This window comes from Tursiops truncatus, chromosome 13, assembly GCF_011762595.2.
Source record: "Tursiops truncatus isolate mTurTru1 chromosome 13, mTurTru1.mat.Y, whole genome shotgun sequence".
Lineage (NCBI taxonomy): Eukaryota > Metazoa > Chordata > Mammalia > Artiodactyla > Delphinidae > Tursiops > Tursiops truncatus.
Genome location: NC_047046.1, coordinates 28,310,530 through 28,326,709, shown reverse-complemented (window position 1 = coordinate 28,326,709; position 16,180 = coordinate 28,310,530). Strand labels below are relative to the sequence as shown.

The following is a 16,180-nucleotide window of genomic DNA, read 5'->3' as shown; positions in this document are numbered from 1 at the left end:
AGGTTCACGTACCATGATGAAACTGGGGTTGTTTCTGTTCCTCCAACTGAAAGATGGCACGCTGACCTCCAGGACGCCGGCCCCGTGCAGGACCTCGCAGGCGCTGTGCGTGTGGCCACTGAGGACCAGGCGCGGCCGGAGCCACCACAGCAGCTGCAGTGACAGCAGAGGTGGGGAGAGTGCAGCCGGGGCCCAGGGCCACCGCCACAGACACCACCCCGCGGCCACTGCCCCGTGGCTACCATGAAGCCCCCGCAGGTGGGCGGGCCCGCTTCCCTCGACCCTGAAAACCCTTTGGGCTGTTTAGACTCCACCAAAAGTTGAGCTCAGGCTCTTAGGGAGAATCTATTCTTCTCATCCCAGATTTCATATTTTCAATTATATTTTCTCTTTATAAATATTTTTATAAATCTACTTCATAAATGTACTTGCTTTGCATATTACATACACCATATAGTATATCAATATTCGTGTGAATATATACATACAGATACACACACTTAAGAAAGCACATTCTAATTAAGTCCCTAAAAACTTAACTCTAAGTGTCATTCACCTTCCCAAATACGTGGTGATAGGAAAACAGAATAAAGAATAGCTGAGAACGTTATTAACTAGATCTTAGGGAACAGAAGTGGGTTTCCTGGGGAGGGGACGGGGGGGCAGGAGGATGAAACAGCTGTGCAGGCACTGCCTGTCCCACCCCGCGTCCCTGTGTCCCCAACGTCCCTGCGTCCCAGAGGCAGCAAACCTTCCTCGAGGCCTCCTGGGAGAGCGCGTCATAGCGCTCCTTGAAGGGGGTGTACTTCTCGTCGGGGGGTGCCGCGTCCTCCCCGGAGCAGTTGGCGTCATTTCTCCGGTAAAGCGGGAAGTGCTGCTCAGGGTCAGAGAGGAGTCAGGGGACCATAAGACCCTGGACGCTTCCTCCAAACACGGGCGGGGACCCCCTCACCTGCAGGAGGATGGGGGCCGAGGCCGGCAGCCGCTGCCTGTCTCCACACTCTTGGGGGCGATGCTCCTGCTGGTCAGAGGTCAGGCCCTTAACTCACACCCCTGCCTTCACTGGACGGTGGACAGTGGGGAGGGAAGGCAGGGAGGCCATGCCCTGGGGGTGGGAGGGTGTGGGGTCCTACCTCCCGGGAGCAGTTCAGCCGGTGAGAGAGTTCCAGGAGCTCAGCCTCTGCTCCAGAGCAGATATCACAGCTGTCCCCTTCCAGTGCGACGCTGTTAACCATCACGAAACTGAGGCAAGGGCAGGAGATCAGCCATGGGCCACCTGTGCTGTCCACTGGCGACTGTGTCCCTGGGACACAGAAGCTACACACCCACAGGGAAGAAACCCCAGCACAGCTGTAAGTCTCAGCCTGGCTGTGCTGTGTCTGCAGGTGCAGACGATGCTAAGAGGACAAAACAGCATCTCTGGGCAAGTCCAAGACGCGGTAAAGGCTTTTCCACCCTGAACGTGTGAAAGGTCCCAGGTGACCGCCACGCTGAGCGTCTGACCTTGTATGCCTGGATCTCGGCTGTAAAATGGGGAGACGAAGACCCACCCACACACCCTGGCTCCCTTTGGAGATGACGTGAAATAAGACAACAGAGCAAAGCCTAAAATCTGGTGGGGGTAGGTGTGCTGCAGAGCTAGCTGGGCCAGAGGAGCCCAAACTGGGATTGACAACAAGGCCAGCTGTGGTTCCCTGGGCCCCCTTCCCTCTAGTGCACTGTCAGAGACGCCCACTACATGTGCCTTCCTCTCCCACATGCACGTCCACCGGGCACGAAGAAGGTGCCTGACGCTTAAAGAATTTAGAGATAAGAAGCCGATTAATCCAATGATCTGGGACATGACCATCGTGTTTAAACTTTCTTAAGAAAATTCAAGTTCTAGGGGTCTTCATAAGAATTCCCAGATGATACTCACTTAATTCCTTTCCAAGAAAACAGCCTTTCAGGGTTGAAAACTTTCTCAAATCGTTTTATTTTGTATGTGTTCATCCTATGTTCAATTGTAAAAAGAAACAGATTTCAGAACGAGCCATTTTAAGACATCTTAAGAAGTATCATGAACACAGAAAGTAACTTCCGGGACCTGAGGGCCTGACCAGCGCCCTTCGTTCTGAGCTCCCATGGGCCCCAGGTGGGAGAGGTGCCACCCCCACTGCCCCACCACTGACCAGCCCAGGGCCTGGAGCCTGGGGCTAGCGGCTTCGTCCCCAGGGCCCCAGCTTCCTCACTGGTACAGTGGGTACAGTAATAAAAAATACTAGGTAAAATAAGAGATTAAATGTACAGAAGTACAGTGCTTCTAACAGGCTGGCGCATCAGAAGCACCGTGTGAACATTAGCTAGTAAAGCCCAAATCGTCGTTTTCTGATTCCCGGAAGAAAACTGGCCACGAAATGTAAGTTTCAAGTTAGAATCACTCCAAGGCACATACAGATCAGCCGTGGGGCAAGCGTATGATGTGCAGGACAGCAGTCCCGCCCATGTGGAGCCCTGCCACCTGACCGCACAGGTAAGGCCCCCCAGGCTGGGCAGGCAGGAAGACACAGCCGTGCGCAGGGGCCTCCTCTGACCACTCACTGGTAGTGGAAGCCAATGTCATGGTTACCGGCCACGGCCCTCAACTGCACATGGGGCGGGTGTCGGAAGATCTTCCAGAAGCGCCCCACGTCGTCCGCCCAGGCCTGTGGGGAGAAGCACCACCGCTGTGGCCCGGGAGCCTTCCCTGCCCTGTTTTGAGGGTGAGGAGGTCACTCCCGCCCAGATCAGACATTCATAAAGCCATCGTGTGGAATTTCTAACATTCTTTTCCCAAAACTAACTTAATATTTTAACTATTTAATTTGATGCCAAATTTTAATGAAATGGTGTTATCTCCCCAAACCACCTGCTTCATACACCACTTCAAGGTCACCTGACGGCCACGCACAGACCCCAGGCTGAGTGAGGATGCCCGCAGATCTGAGCATGTCCTAAGAACGGGCTCTGCAGAAACGTCAAGTACACTGTGTGTCCCCCCAGGATGAGGACTTCTCTCTCGAGACTTCTCTGACTTTAACTGTTAAAGCTTGAGAATGATGCTTGTTTAGTTCTTATTTTTATTAAGCCTAAAAACATAAACTGGACAAACACTCCAGGCTGGACAATACCTAGTTGAATAGTAGTCAACTTTATCCTAAAAGTTTTAAATTTGGCCCAACCAAGGGAAATAAGCTGGATAGAGATTCCTTCAATACATTTACAAAGACTTTAACAAATAATACTTAAGGTTAGAATAACATAAAATTAGAAAAAGATAAAATGTTCCCTTTGACTTGCAAAACCAACATCTATATCCAACCTCATTTTATAACTAGCTGCTTTTTACATACAGCATTTCCATTGTTTCATAATTAGTTCTGCACTAGATCACAACAAACACTGCAACCCTATGAACACTGGGTTTCTGTCATACCTGGACCAAGACTTTCTTTGTACAGCTTAGGACCGTCCTGCGAAATTTCAATGAATTTTTTAAAATATCTTCCAGGGGACTTCCCTGGTGGTCCAGTTGGTTAAGACTGCACTCCCAATGCAGGGGGCGCGGGTTCGATCTCTGGTTGGGGAACTAAGATCCCACATGCTGCACGGCGCAGCCAAAAAAAAAAAATCTTCCAAAACCATTAGTGACAGAACATTTTTAACTAAGCAGCGAGAACAGCTTTTTTTTTTTTTCCCCATTAATCCCAGGAATGTAGTAGGCAAAGCATTCTGACAGCCAAGGTGAGAAGGGCCTTTCTCTCTGGTTTGTGGAAAGGTTCACATCACCCGGTCTCGGGCCCGAGGGCAAAGGAAACTCCCACCAGGGCCTGGCTCTCCCCACCTTCCTCAGAGGAAGGAAAATGAGAGGAAAGCAAGTAACCTGTACATAGCACAATCTCATGATGTAGCCATTCTATTTTAAGAGCCTAAAGTCAAGCTACGTTTCAGCATGTACTCTGTAACTCCGGGGACAACTGAAACGCTTCCCTCTTGCTTACTTTTCCCCTTCCGAGAGCTTCGTGGGAAGCGTCTGGCTAACCCAGGTGTCTCCTACACAGGCAAACCTAAGATGAGCCGACCTAACTCACAACTGTCATTGACACAGAGCCCAAAGACCTCAGGACAGGCCACACACTGTTCATGCTGGAACCTCCGACCCACGGCCAGGGCTCCACGACTCCCTGGGCTTCCTATGCTGGACCTCAGCACAGGACCAGGGTGCCAGGGTTGCAGGGTCCCACCTGGGAGGAGCTCCACTTCCCTTCGTCAAAGACGTCTCCCAGGATGAAGACGACTTCAGGCTGCAGCAGCCACAGTGCCGTCTGGAAGGCTCGCTCCATCTGCCACTCCCTGGAGGCCAAGAGAAAAGGAAGGGTCAATCCACTTCTCGGGCAGAGCTACATCCAGCGGACGGTCTGACAGGCCATTTAAAATGTGAACTAAAAGGTCCCTGCTCCTTCTTCCATGGCCCCCCTTGCTTGGAAGAGCCAGGGTCCCCACCTGCTTCACTGAGGGGGCAAAGGCACCAGGGGACCATCAGGCTGCCCCTCCCACCACCGCAGGGACTGCCTCCCTGGAGGGGCCCTCAGACCAGCCCCACCCTGCACGTGAAGCTGTCCCTCCTTCACCAGAGCCCAGGGGCCTGGGAGGCCTGGATGCGGCTTCCAAAGATGCCAATGCCAACGGACACACAGAGGAGATGCAGCACAGGGCTTATTGGGGGAGACGAGAGACACAGCCCAGCATCAGAACTCCCGGAGGAAGATGATCGCTCAGAGCCTCGGGTCTGCAGCCCATCAGGCCACAGCCCAACACAGCGCCCCCCAGCAACCCGTGGTCGCCTCGCCAACGCTGCGTACTGCCTTTGATTCCTGGTTTCTCTGTGGTCAACGAGACAGTGAAACCTGCTTTCACGGATAGTCACTGGATGAAGCGAGCGGGCACGGTGCCCACACTGGTGGGGCTTCAAATCGGCAGCGCCTGCCCCGCCTCCAGCTCCCTGGCCAACTCCGACTCCACCACTGTCCTGTGATCCCAGCTCCTCTCCCCTCCCAAAGCGGGCGTTACGTCTGGTGCACAATAGAGGGGACGGTAACTGTCCGTCAGGGGAGACTGAGGCCAAGAAACCTCTCTGCGTGGCCACTGCTTCATCCAGAACGCCTCACAAATACATACCTTGGTTTGCCCTGATTTACTGTTATTCACCCTGGCGAGGAAAGCGTGTAGAAGCAGCAGAAGGAGGACACGGCAGGCTGCTCGTGGGACTGCTCATAAACAAGGCTCCCTAGGTGAGGCCCAAACAGAGAACCTGGGCCTCACCCTAGCCCTGGTCTAGCTCATGCCTCCTGGGGTTTAAAACTCTGAGGAAGCAGGTACAGCAGCCCCGCCGTCCATCCCGCCTCCTTCGCCCACCCTGGGGACATCCCAAGCACTGGAGGACATTCCCACCTACAGGAGTAAAGGCCCGTCCAAGGAGGCACAAATGAAGCCATGGTGACGAAAAGGTGCCAGGGACAGGGCCACCAAGCCAGGAATTGCCTTCATGCCATCAAGCACAAAGGCCAAAGGGTGGAAGCAACCCAGTGTCCAGGAACAGATGACAAATAAACAGAATGTGGTCCGTCTAGACAGCAGAGTAAAACTCAGCCTCAAAAAGGAAGGAGATCCTGCTACCTGCCACCACACAGATGGACCTGGAGGACGTTCCACTCAGTGAATCAAGTAAGACACAAAAGGACAAACACTCACTGTGGGACCCACTTACTGAGGGACACAGAGCAGTCAAGTTGCTGGAGACAGAAGTAGATGGTGGGGGATCAGGGCCTGGGGGAGGGAAGGGGAAGTCAGTGTTCAGTGGGGACAGTGTCTCAGCTGGGGAAGATGATGAGGTTCTGGGCATGGATGGGGTGACAGGTGGACAGTGCTGTGAATGTGCTTAATGCCACCAAGCTGTGCACTTAAAAATGGTTAAGATGGTAAGTTTTACATTATTTGCATTTTACCACAGTTAAAAATAACATTTTTAGGAACTTCCCTGGTGGCGCAATGGTTAAGAATCCGCCTCCCAATGCAGGGGACGCGGGTTTGATCCCTGGTCAGGGAACTAGATCCCACATGCATGCCGCAACTAAGAGTTCACATGCCACAACTAAGGAGCCTGTGAGCCGCAACTAAGGAGCTGGTGAGCCACAACTAAGGAGGCCACGAGCCGCAACTAAGGAGCACACATGTTGCAACTAAAGGAGCCCACGAGCTGCAACTAAGGAACCCACCTGCCACAACTAAGACCCAGCGCAACCAAAAATAATTAATTTTTAAAAAAATTTTTTAAATAACATTTTAAAAAGCCTTCCAATGAGAAAACAAACTAAGCCAAGCAGGTCTAAGCTGTCCCCAGGGAAACAACCACAATCTGCTCCTCCTCCAGTCTCCCAGAGGGGCAAACCCAAGGGCTCAAAATTTCACACCAGAGAGGTGAGGGGGAGAGGAAGACCCCTCCGCGGACCTCGTCCACATGGCCTGTGAGGTTTCCCGTATGAATCCACTTGCAGACAGGGAGACAAAGGAGCTCAGAGGCCTGATAACTATTTCAGAGCCACAGGACCCAGACCCACACCCGACTCACAATCCTGGGTCCTTGTACGTAACAGACACTCAGTGAATAGTAAGTTAAAGGAAAAGCCAAATGTCCCAAACATCCTTCTTTGAGGAGAAAATAACGAACGCGTCCGTGAAGCCATGAGGCCCAACCCGTGGGGAGAGGCCGACAAGCCTCCAGCCTACGGACCCACAGAAAACCCTCCATAATTTGTCCAGCCCCTACCTCCGTAATTTGTCCAGCCAGTGGCCTCTCACAGCCCCGAGCAGGTGGGTGTCAGCCAAGAACATGGCCCTGAGCACAGGCTCAGGGGTCCCGAGTCCACCGGCATCCACGGGAGTTTTCACTGCAGGCCAACTGCACCGGAAGATCACTAGGTAATAGATTAGAAATTCACAAAAGACAAGCACAGCAAAGACGATGGCCGTGAGTCTCAGCAGCACCAAGCCCCTCCTCTTCAGTGGACGGAGGTGCTGCCTCCCGGCCCCCAGCCGGGTCGAGGCCGTGTCCTCTGCAGCCATGTCAAATCCACGAGACTTCCCCCAAGGAAACTAGACTCCTGGCCAGGGGCAGCTGGCGCTGGTGTCTTAGCCAAGTACCTGCAGGGAAAGGAAGAGGACCGGGTGATGTGTGTCCCTTAACAAGCCACTGTCACTAGCCCTCCATTAAGAACTAGCAAGTTCCAGAACCCTATCACCTTCCCAGATAAACAGGACTGTCCTGTACTTTCACCAGGACGACCCACCACAGGACTTACAGATAAGGGAAAACAGTGGCTTCCTAGGCGGTCTCTACACCTCCACATGACAGGATAGCGCTACTAGAATGATCTTCCCACCAAGATGACAAAGTTTTTACTACTTTAGAAATCATGAGATGGAGGGAGTCTAGGGAAGGATGTTTAAGGTGCAAGACGTAACAGGAAAAGTCAACAATTAGCAAACAGGTGCCAGTTGGCTCCCAAAAGGATGCCCACCTACCTCCTCAAAAATCAACAGGCCGTAGCCCCATGTAACAGTGTTGCCTTTGGTGTGAATTCTCCACTTTTCTACACGGCTCTTCCACAGAAGAAGTAGACATTCACAGACAAGGTGTTTCCTCGCTGGCTCAGGGTTGGGGTCTGATGCAGCCACAGCCATGAACACCGCGTTGGGTTACACACATTCCCACAAACATGGGTTTTCACCTACACATCAGCCTTAAACTCTAGATGGCCTTCCTTTATAAGACATTTATGTGTGGTTGTCTCTCTTCGGGAACCTTTCAAATGTTCACGGGTTCATCTGAATCATAGATGAACTTTGCATCCATTTTTGACACATCTGACGAGAATGTTGATGAAAGAGTGGCCTGAGGTGGGTTTTGAGAGGTGGCCTTCCACTTTAGGTTCCTCCACTAGTGCTCAAGACCAGGATTCTACAACAGGCGGTGACCTGGAGGCCACAGAGAGCTCAGACTCGGGAGAAGCCCCAGAAGGCAGGGGGAGCTGTGGAGACACCACCATGGATCTTAACTGAGCCAATAAATACAGAGTCCTTTCCAGGGGGGTGATTTTCTAGGATGGATCTAGGAACCTTCATATGGTTGACAACCAAAGGGACAAGGACACTCATTCTTTTAGGGCTTAAAACAATCGCCGCAAAGTCCGGCTTCCAGAATGTTCGCACCTGCACCTGTACAAGCCCAGCCTACTCCACAGTGGGGTTTATAACACACAACTCCTAAGACGTGGAAAAACAGCAAAACCTCACCTAAAAACAAACACGGGCAAACGTGTATGCTGAGCCATTAAACAAAAGCTTAAAACACAACCCAGTGTTGAAAATACCAGAAACAGATAAATGAGGAAGCCGGCTTGCGACGACTGAAATCATGCTGACGGCTGTGGGGCTGCACTGCTCAGGACTCACCTCCACAGGCGGCTTTTTAGAAACGAGGAAATGACGGGCAGGTGCTTCCCACCTCCCCATCCTGTCCCGTGTCTGCCCGCGAACCGCATTGTTTATAGTAAGTACCCGGTGGGAGAGGGAGCAGGGCTCAAAGGCTAGATTTTAAACACGTCCCTTGGGACACAGAGGTCACAGGCAGCCGCGCATGTGACCTGGGATCACGGAAGACGCACAACGCACGACACACGACAGCTTTACCCCCAGGTCTGGGCCGTCAGTGATGGGAGCCAGCCCTTCCCCTCTGACCTGGACTGTCCTCCCTACCTGTTTTCTCTAAGGAGAGTGCAGAGTGGCTCTGAGGGTGGTAGCGCCACCTCGTGACGTGTGGTCACCCGATGAGAACCTCTGCCCACATGGCCAGCGCTTCCTCGGATGGCACGAGGAGGAGGAGCAAGTCCTTTTTGCTGCCATGCACCCGTCACGGTCACACCTCAGGTGTGGACAACCGTCAGTGTGACTCGGGGCACGGACTCTCTGCTCGCTGATAAAAGAGGGAAAAGCGAAGGGACTCGAGGAGTAACGAACCCTCTCAACACCATCAGCCTCAGCCTGGACTCATTCAAATGGACCAAAACCACTTGCTCTCACTGTCCCATTTCCTTTCAAAGTCCTAGAATCTCCTAAAATCCTAAAGCCAAGGCCAAAACAGCAGCTGAAACTTGCTAGACCCTAATGTCCCCAACCACGAGGATGAGAAGGAGGGAGCCCCAGCCCTGGGGCTGGTCTGGAGCCTTCCGTCAGCAGCCTTTGCTCTGTGGGTCCCAGTTTCCCAAGAGAAAACCCTAAGGACAAAGTTAAATGGCTCCTCCACACCCACTGCTCCGTCAGAGAACCTTGTTCCCCACGGCATGGTGACAGAGACCTGGGAGCACAGGGAGGTCACACCCCGGGGGGAGGACACAAGAGCACGAGGACAAGAAGAGACACGGTGGGTTTGCACCGTGGGCACGGGGGACCCCTCCCAGCCCGCCCTATGCCCCACAGCTGTCAGCTTAGATAAGGGCCCAGGCAAACGGGTCAGAGGGCACAAGCCGAGCCCTGGCCCTTCCTCAGGCTTCCGTGTTCTTTCTGCCATAAACAAACAAACCACAGGACTTAGAAGGAAGGAGGGGGGGAAGGGGAAGAAAGGAAAGAAGGGGGGCAGCAGGCCAGCCAGAGGCTGTTGAGACACATTTTCTGGAGAAAACCCCAATACCACGTGAACCTGGTATAATGTGATCATTAAAAAAAATAGAACTCACCATCAGAGTGAAAACCATATTTGACAGCTTCTTACACCAAATCTTTCAAACAGAGTTCCTTTTTCTCAAAGCTTGGAAACTGCTTTTCTTCCTCTTTCCAAAACTCACTGTACCATCCATCAAAGTCGTGCTCCTAACGCTGTCTGCAACGTCATGGCCACAGCCCACCCCCTTGACCTTCTGAAGTGAAGGCAGTGTTTAGGGCTGACACGGTGGGGGAACCAGGCCAGGCGTGGCTCTGAGCCCCACGCCAGGGGCCCAGACGTCACTTCCACCACAGCTGCTTTCTACGGCCCTCTGCTGGCTCCTAGCCTGCGGCCGGCCTCAGGGACCTGGCTGCTGCTCACTTCCGGGCCCGGCTCGAGGGAACCTGCAGCCATGGGCAACCAATCACTACCCTGCGGCCGGCGGGGCAGGGAAGAGCGAGACGGAGCAGCCCTGGCTCTTCTTCCGGTGTTGCATCCTCCGTCAGATCTGTGAGAATCGACCGCAGCTCTGCTGGGGGACCTCAGCAAGTCCCCGACCCTCCCTGGGCCTCGCGGGGTCACAGCACCTGCTCCCACTGCACCCGTGGAGATTAACAGAAATGTTCACAAAAGTGCTTTTTTTTTTTTTTTAAAGTAAGTCTTTCTATTGTTGACAGTAAAATTAACCAACAGTCGATCTAAGGAAAAAATGGAAAATTTTATTCAAGCCAACCTGGGAGATGCTCTTTTGTTTCTGAGACAAAGAGTCACACATCAAATGTATCACTGACAGTTTACACAATCCAGACCTGCATGTACAAGCAGTGAGTGGTGGGCCGTCACGGTCCCTTACAAGTTGAAGAAGGAAGGTCACCCCATAAGGAGCTGTGACCCTTGATGAGATGAAGAAGGAAGGCCCTCTCTAAGTTAGGAGGGCTGGTCAGTGCAGGTGCACAGCACACACTAAATGGGGGATGAGGCCCAAATGGGCAGAGAAAAATTTTGTATCTAAGGTTTTCTCGCCTTACCATAAAATGTGAATTATATTTCATCCCTATGAGGCAGGCTACTCAGGACAAGATTAGCGTCAAGCTCACACCCTGAGGGATTCCCGCAGGCTCGGTCAGTGGAACCCAGCAGGTCCAGGGAAGGAGGGCCAGTGACTGGAGGGTCTGGGAGCCATGGCCGCCAGGCTGACCCTGCTTCTCCATTCATTCACTACGTGGTGCTTCTAACGCTTCACACCTGAAGCCCCCAGGCCCTTGCCTCACTAAAAGTAAACCTTATGTTTTATCTCAACCATAATAAAAACCAGTGACTTAAGATCCCCACAGCTGTTAGGGAACCACTGACTGAAACCGCCCGCCCTGCCCAGGGAGGATAATGACCGCTTGCATGATTTATCTTATAACAGGAGGTCCTGATAAGGAACACAGACTGACAAACAAGCTACCAACAGCCAGAAGAATTAGGGAGAGCCCAAAAGAAGGCAGGAGACGCCAGTGTACAATATGTCCTGCCAACCTCTCAGAAACCCTCACGCTGGAAACCATCTTGACTGAGATGCCTGCACTGCCAGGAATTGGACCAAATACAGGCACAAGCAAAATGACTGGCCATAGAGGACCTGGGGAGCTAAACCCATTACCATAAACCCTGAGACTACAAGCATGTGGCAGAGCAGGTCTCCTGGGTTCCCCTACCCTGCTGCTCTCCACCTGGGTGCCCCTTCCCACTAAAGTCAAGTCTTCTGCTTCATCAGTACATGTGTCTCCTTGGACAATTCATTTCTGAGTATTAAAGACCCCACCCTTGGGCCCTGGAAGGGGTTCCCCTTCCGGTAACACAGCCACAGCTTGAACCACCAAATGCTACTGTCCCTTTCATGTCCAGGCTCTCACAAGTGAATGGAGAGAAAACGTGTCCTTTCCTAGACTAAGCGACAGGGGGTCTGGTCCCTCCCAGGCGCAGATGCCACTGTCCCCTCCTGCCTGATCAATAAACACACGAAAAAGATGTGTTTATCCATCTGTATCACCAGCCTGTAAGAGGAGGAAGTGGGAGGTTATGATAAAGACTATATTCTGTGTGTTGTCTTCTTGGGATTAATGATGAATAATTCTGTCCACATTAGAAGCTTTCCTCTGCGTTAGCGGTTTGGGCTCAAAAGGCAAAATTAATAAAATGTTATTGTTTTCACTCCCCAAGTTCAATTTGTCAGTTTTATTAAGCTCAACAAATTTAACCCATCAGGGCTTCCCTGGTGGTGCAGTGGTTGAGAGTCCGCCTGCCGATGCAGGGGACACGGGTTTGGGACACGGGTTTGTGCCCCAGTCCGGGAGGATCCCACATGCCGCGGAGCGGCTGGGCGCGTGAGCCATGGCCGCTGAGCCTGCGCGTCCAGAGCCTGTGCTCCGCAAAGGGAGAGGCCACAGCAGTGAGAGGCCTGCGTACCGCAAAAAAAAAAAAAAAAAATTTTAACCCAGCAAGAAAGCCATACAGGCTCCCGACACAGCTCAGTGTGGCCTCGGATGAAGGGGCAGACTCACAGGTCTAGGACCCCTCCTGGCTTATCTACATGTAAGAGGCCCTGCTGACCCCTACAGGGCTGAATCTTGGTATTTTGATTTCTACTACACACACACTTCTTATTCCTGACAACACAGACGACAACAGTATAAAAACAGCTCAGTAACATCTACTGAAATGGAGCAGGACCCTATGGGGCCCACTCCGGTACAAGGCCTTTCTGTGTGCCCCGTTTCTCGTTTGTAGGAAACAGGCTTCACTCAACCTCCTTGACCTTTCCTGAGTCCCAAAGGGCAGATTCAAACAGTTACTAATCAGGAAAGGGAAGGAATGCAGAGACAAGGAAGTAACAGTCTAGAAACAATAGTGCAGCCTTGGGGCAGGGTCCTCAAGACGCAATAATGACTTTGAGCTCTTTTGCAGAACTAAGGCTCCCACACAGGTGGAGGAAGGCAACTTCAGGCTGAGCACAAGATCCCTGGAGCCCCGCCCTGCTACCTCCCCACCCACCAAACAGAAGAAAGCCACACACCCTGCACCCTCCCCCCAAATGTTGCCTATAAAAACTTTTCTCTGAAGAACCATGGGGAGTTTGGGGTTGTAGAGCAGGAGCCACTTGTCCTCCTTGTACTGGCACCTTTCCAATAAATACCCCATTTTCCTTCACCACAATCTGGTGTCAGTAGATTAGACCCAAGTTTGGTTCGATAACACTACTATCCCAGAATTTTTCAAAAAGCTAGAAGAGACTCATCACTGGTTTATAAAATCAGTTTGGTGGTTTCTGACCCAAATTTTTAAAAATAAAATAGAATAAAACAACACAGAAAAGACAAGCCTGTAGGGCACACTGTGGAGGAAAGGCAGAGTAAAGCTTTGAGCTCCGTTTTTCTGTACACGTGCCTGTGTGCACTGGCCATGACATCAACAATACTTCCTACTGCACTAGGCTCTCGGCTCCCTGCACAGGAACCCAGCCCATTTATCTTTATGTCCCCCCCTCTCACGCCCACTTGGTGCCTGCAAACAGTAGGTGCTCAATTAATGTGTGTGGACTTAATGGCTTACGTTTAGTTTTATTTTCCCGGGCATTTTAGAATTACAAACACACAGCGTGGCTGTTTCAGTCCATCATCTCTCTTTAAATGCACAACAGTCTACCCTCATCACAGACACAAGAGGGAAAAGGACAGAGGCTGTTCCTGCTCCTCTGAGTGGGAGCCAGGCAGGAACGTAAAGACTGGCAAATGCGTGCCCAGAACCACCCTCTCACCAGCCCCAGTGTGGGACTCAAACAGAGGAAGAGCCCGGGCAGCTCTCTGGTTGGTAGGAAGTGATGACAGTCTTCCCCAGCCTCTTTGGAGTAAACACTTTCTTCTAAAAGGGAAGGACACAGAAGTGCTTGGAGCTCCTGGGGTCTCCCCTAAAGTCTGGGGCCCGGGTGATCCCAACAGCCAGGGAAGCCCACACCCCAGTGTGTTATTTCCCAGCAAGTGATCTCACGCAAGTCACTCAAAACAAAACAAATAAAAAAGGGACAGGATGGTTATTATCAAAAACAAAACAAACAGAAAATAACAAGTGCTGACAAGGATGTGGAGCAATTGGAATCCTTGTGCACTATTGGTGGGAATGTAAAATGGTGCAGCCAATGTGGAAAACAGTACAGTGGTTCCCCCCCCAAATTACACATAGAACTATATGATCCAGCAATCCCACTTCTGGGTACATACCCAAACGTATTGAAAGAACAGACTCAGATATTTGTACACTAATTTCACTGCAGTACGTTTCACAACGGCCAAAAGGTGGAAGCAACCCAAGTGTCCACTGATGGATGAATCATGAATAAACAAAATGTTGCATGAACATCTAATTACAATGGAATATTATTCAACCCTTAAAAAAGGAAAGAAATTCTGATACAGGCCACAACATGGATGAACCCTGAGGACAGTATGCTGAGTGAAATAAGCCAGACACACAACAACAAATACTGTACGATCTCACTTATATGAGGGCCCTTGGACTTCCCTGGTGGCTGGCTCAGTGGTTAAGAATCTGCCTGCCAGTGCAAGGGACATGGGTTTGAGCCCTGGTCCGGGAAGATCCCACATGCCATGGAGCAACTAAGCCCGTGTGCCACAACTACTGAGCCTGGGCTCTGGAGCCCACGAGGCACAACTACTGAGCTCACATGCCACAACTACTGAAGCCCACGTGCCTAGAGCCCAGGCTCCGCAACAAAAGAAGCCACTGCAATAAGAAGCCCACCCACCGCAGCGAAGAGTAGCCCCCGCTCAACGCAATTAGAGAAAGCCTGTGCGCAGCAACAAAGACCCAATGCAGCCAAAAATAAATAAATTTATATATGAGGGCCCTACAGAAGTCAATTCCATAGAGACAGAAGTGGGATGGTGGGTGCCAAGGCCTGGGGTGGGGGTAATGGAGAGTTATTATTTAATGGATGTTGAGTTTCCATTTGGGAAGAGGAAACAGCTCTGAAAATGGATGGTGGTGATGGTTGCAGAACAATGTCAATGTATTTAATGCCACTGCACTGTGCATTTAAAAACGGTAAAATTTATGTTATGTAGGTTTTGCCACAATTTTTTTAAAAAAGAAGACACGCACACAGAAGACCCTATAAGTTAACAATGTCCTATAACAAGGGCTTCCTTTTAGATTTAAATTCACTACTTTTATATTTAAAAAAAGAAGAAAAAGTGTTGGGAGCTTGGATTCAGGGGACTATCACTGGGTCATCTTCTCACCTTTTAATGACAGAGACCGGTATGAAGGTTGGCTTGTGCTCCCCAAAATCAGAGCGCCTCTACCTGAAATAAAAGACAAACTGTGTGCTTTGCGGCAGAATAATCTTTCATTCATTAACTATCGTTAAAGCGGAAAATGCATCACCTCCTAGACGGCACAGTGGCTGCTGCCTCCTGCCCACAAGGAACCCGAGCCACGCTGAAAGTAAAAGACAGCGAGAACCACAGAGCTAACGACCTAACGACCGACATTAGTTACTGGCCAAGAACAGTTCTTTTAAGTTGTAGTATAAATACTTACACATAAAACACGTATACAAGATCGCTCTGTATGGCCCAACACACAACAATAGTAGCTGCAGTCCATCACTGGGAGCAAAATATTTCATCCATTGACTGATTTTTAACTTCAAAGCTATCACTGAATAGGTAACTTCCCTCCCCCAAAAAATTAGCATTAAAACATGTTTAATACTTGTCCACTAATGTTAAATTCATTATTACCACAATGTCATCAGTGGCTGTTTGCATGTTAAATTTTCCATCTTAAATTACATTTTAAATTAAGACGGGTTTTTAAAAATCTACAGCAGCAAACTAGGAAGGGAGCAGCCCCTACGATTTAATACATGGGCCTTAGGTAATGGTAATTTTCCAGCAAATAAATAATTTCCAGTATACGGTTTTCTCAAGAGGTAAACCTGCGTTCCTAAAAGGGCAAGGGGGCTGCGGCTCGCAGGGCCGGTAACAGCAACGAACGGAAGCACCGACGCCTCAGCGCGAAGGTGACACGGAGCCCAGCTGCCTGGCCCCCACCTGCCTGCGCAGCCGCCTGCTCCTGTCCCGGAGGCCCAGACCCGCGCCGGCCTCTGGCCGCGGACTCCCACCGCCGGTCCGCAAGGCGCGCCCCGTGCGTTCCCGCACCAGTCTCAGTGCGCCGGACGTCCCGAACCTGCCAGCGGCGCGACGCTTGCTCCGCAACGGACCCAGCGGGCTGCGGGCGACGAGCGCGTGGGGCGGGGCCCGAGCGCCGTTGGGGCGCGGGGGGCGGGGCGTAGAGGCTCGGGAGTGGAAGCGCAGGGGCGGGGCGCACTGGGGGCGG

At 51.5% G+C, this 16,180-nt stretch overlaps 1 protein-coding gene across 29 annotated transcripts in view; it reads right to left on the bottom strand.

Moving 5' to 3' along the window:
• The window catches only part of MPPE1 (metallophosphoesterase 1), a 32,926-nt gene that overhangs the window by 16,188 nt on the left and 558 nt on the right, over positions 1-16,180 (bottom strand). For 8 of the 29 annotated variants that reach the window (XM_073790486.1, XM_073790487.1, XM_073790488.1 and 5 more), the window contains exons 1-10: positions 15,380-15,887; positions 15,224-15,277; positions 15,079-15,141; positions 4,263-4,371; positions 2,581-2,730; positions 1,919-1,993; positions 1,134-1,317; positions 953-1,021; positions 752-874; positions 13-153 (exon numbers count right to left, since the gene is read on the bottom strand). In XM_073790486.1, coding sequence (XP_073646587.1) covers positions 13-153; positions 752-874; positions 953-1,021; positions 1,134-1,317; positions 1,919-1,993; positions 2,581-2,730; positions 4,263-4,371; positions 15,079-15,141; positions 15,224-15,277; positions 15,380-15,536 — 1,125 coding nt within the window. In that variant the 5' untranslated portion in view covers positions 15,537-15,887. The other 21 variants (XM_073790496.1, XM_073790497.1, XM_073790501.1 and 18 more) reach the window with 21 other exon arrangements.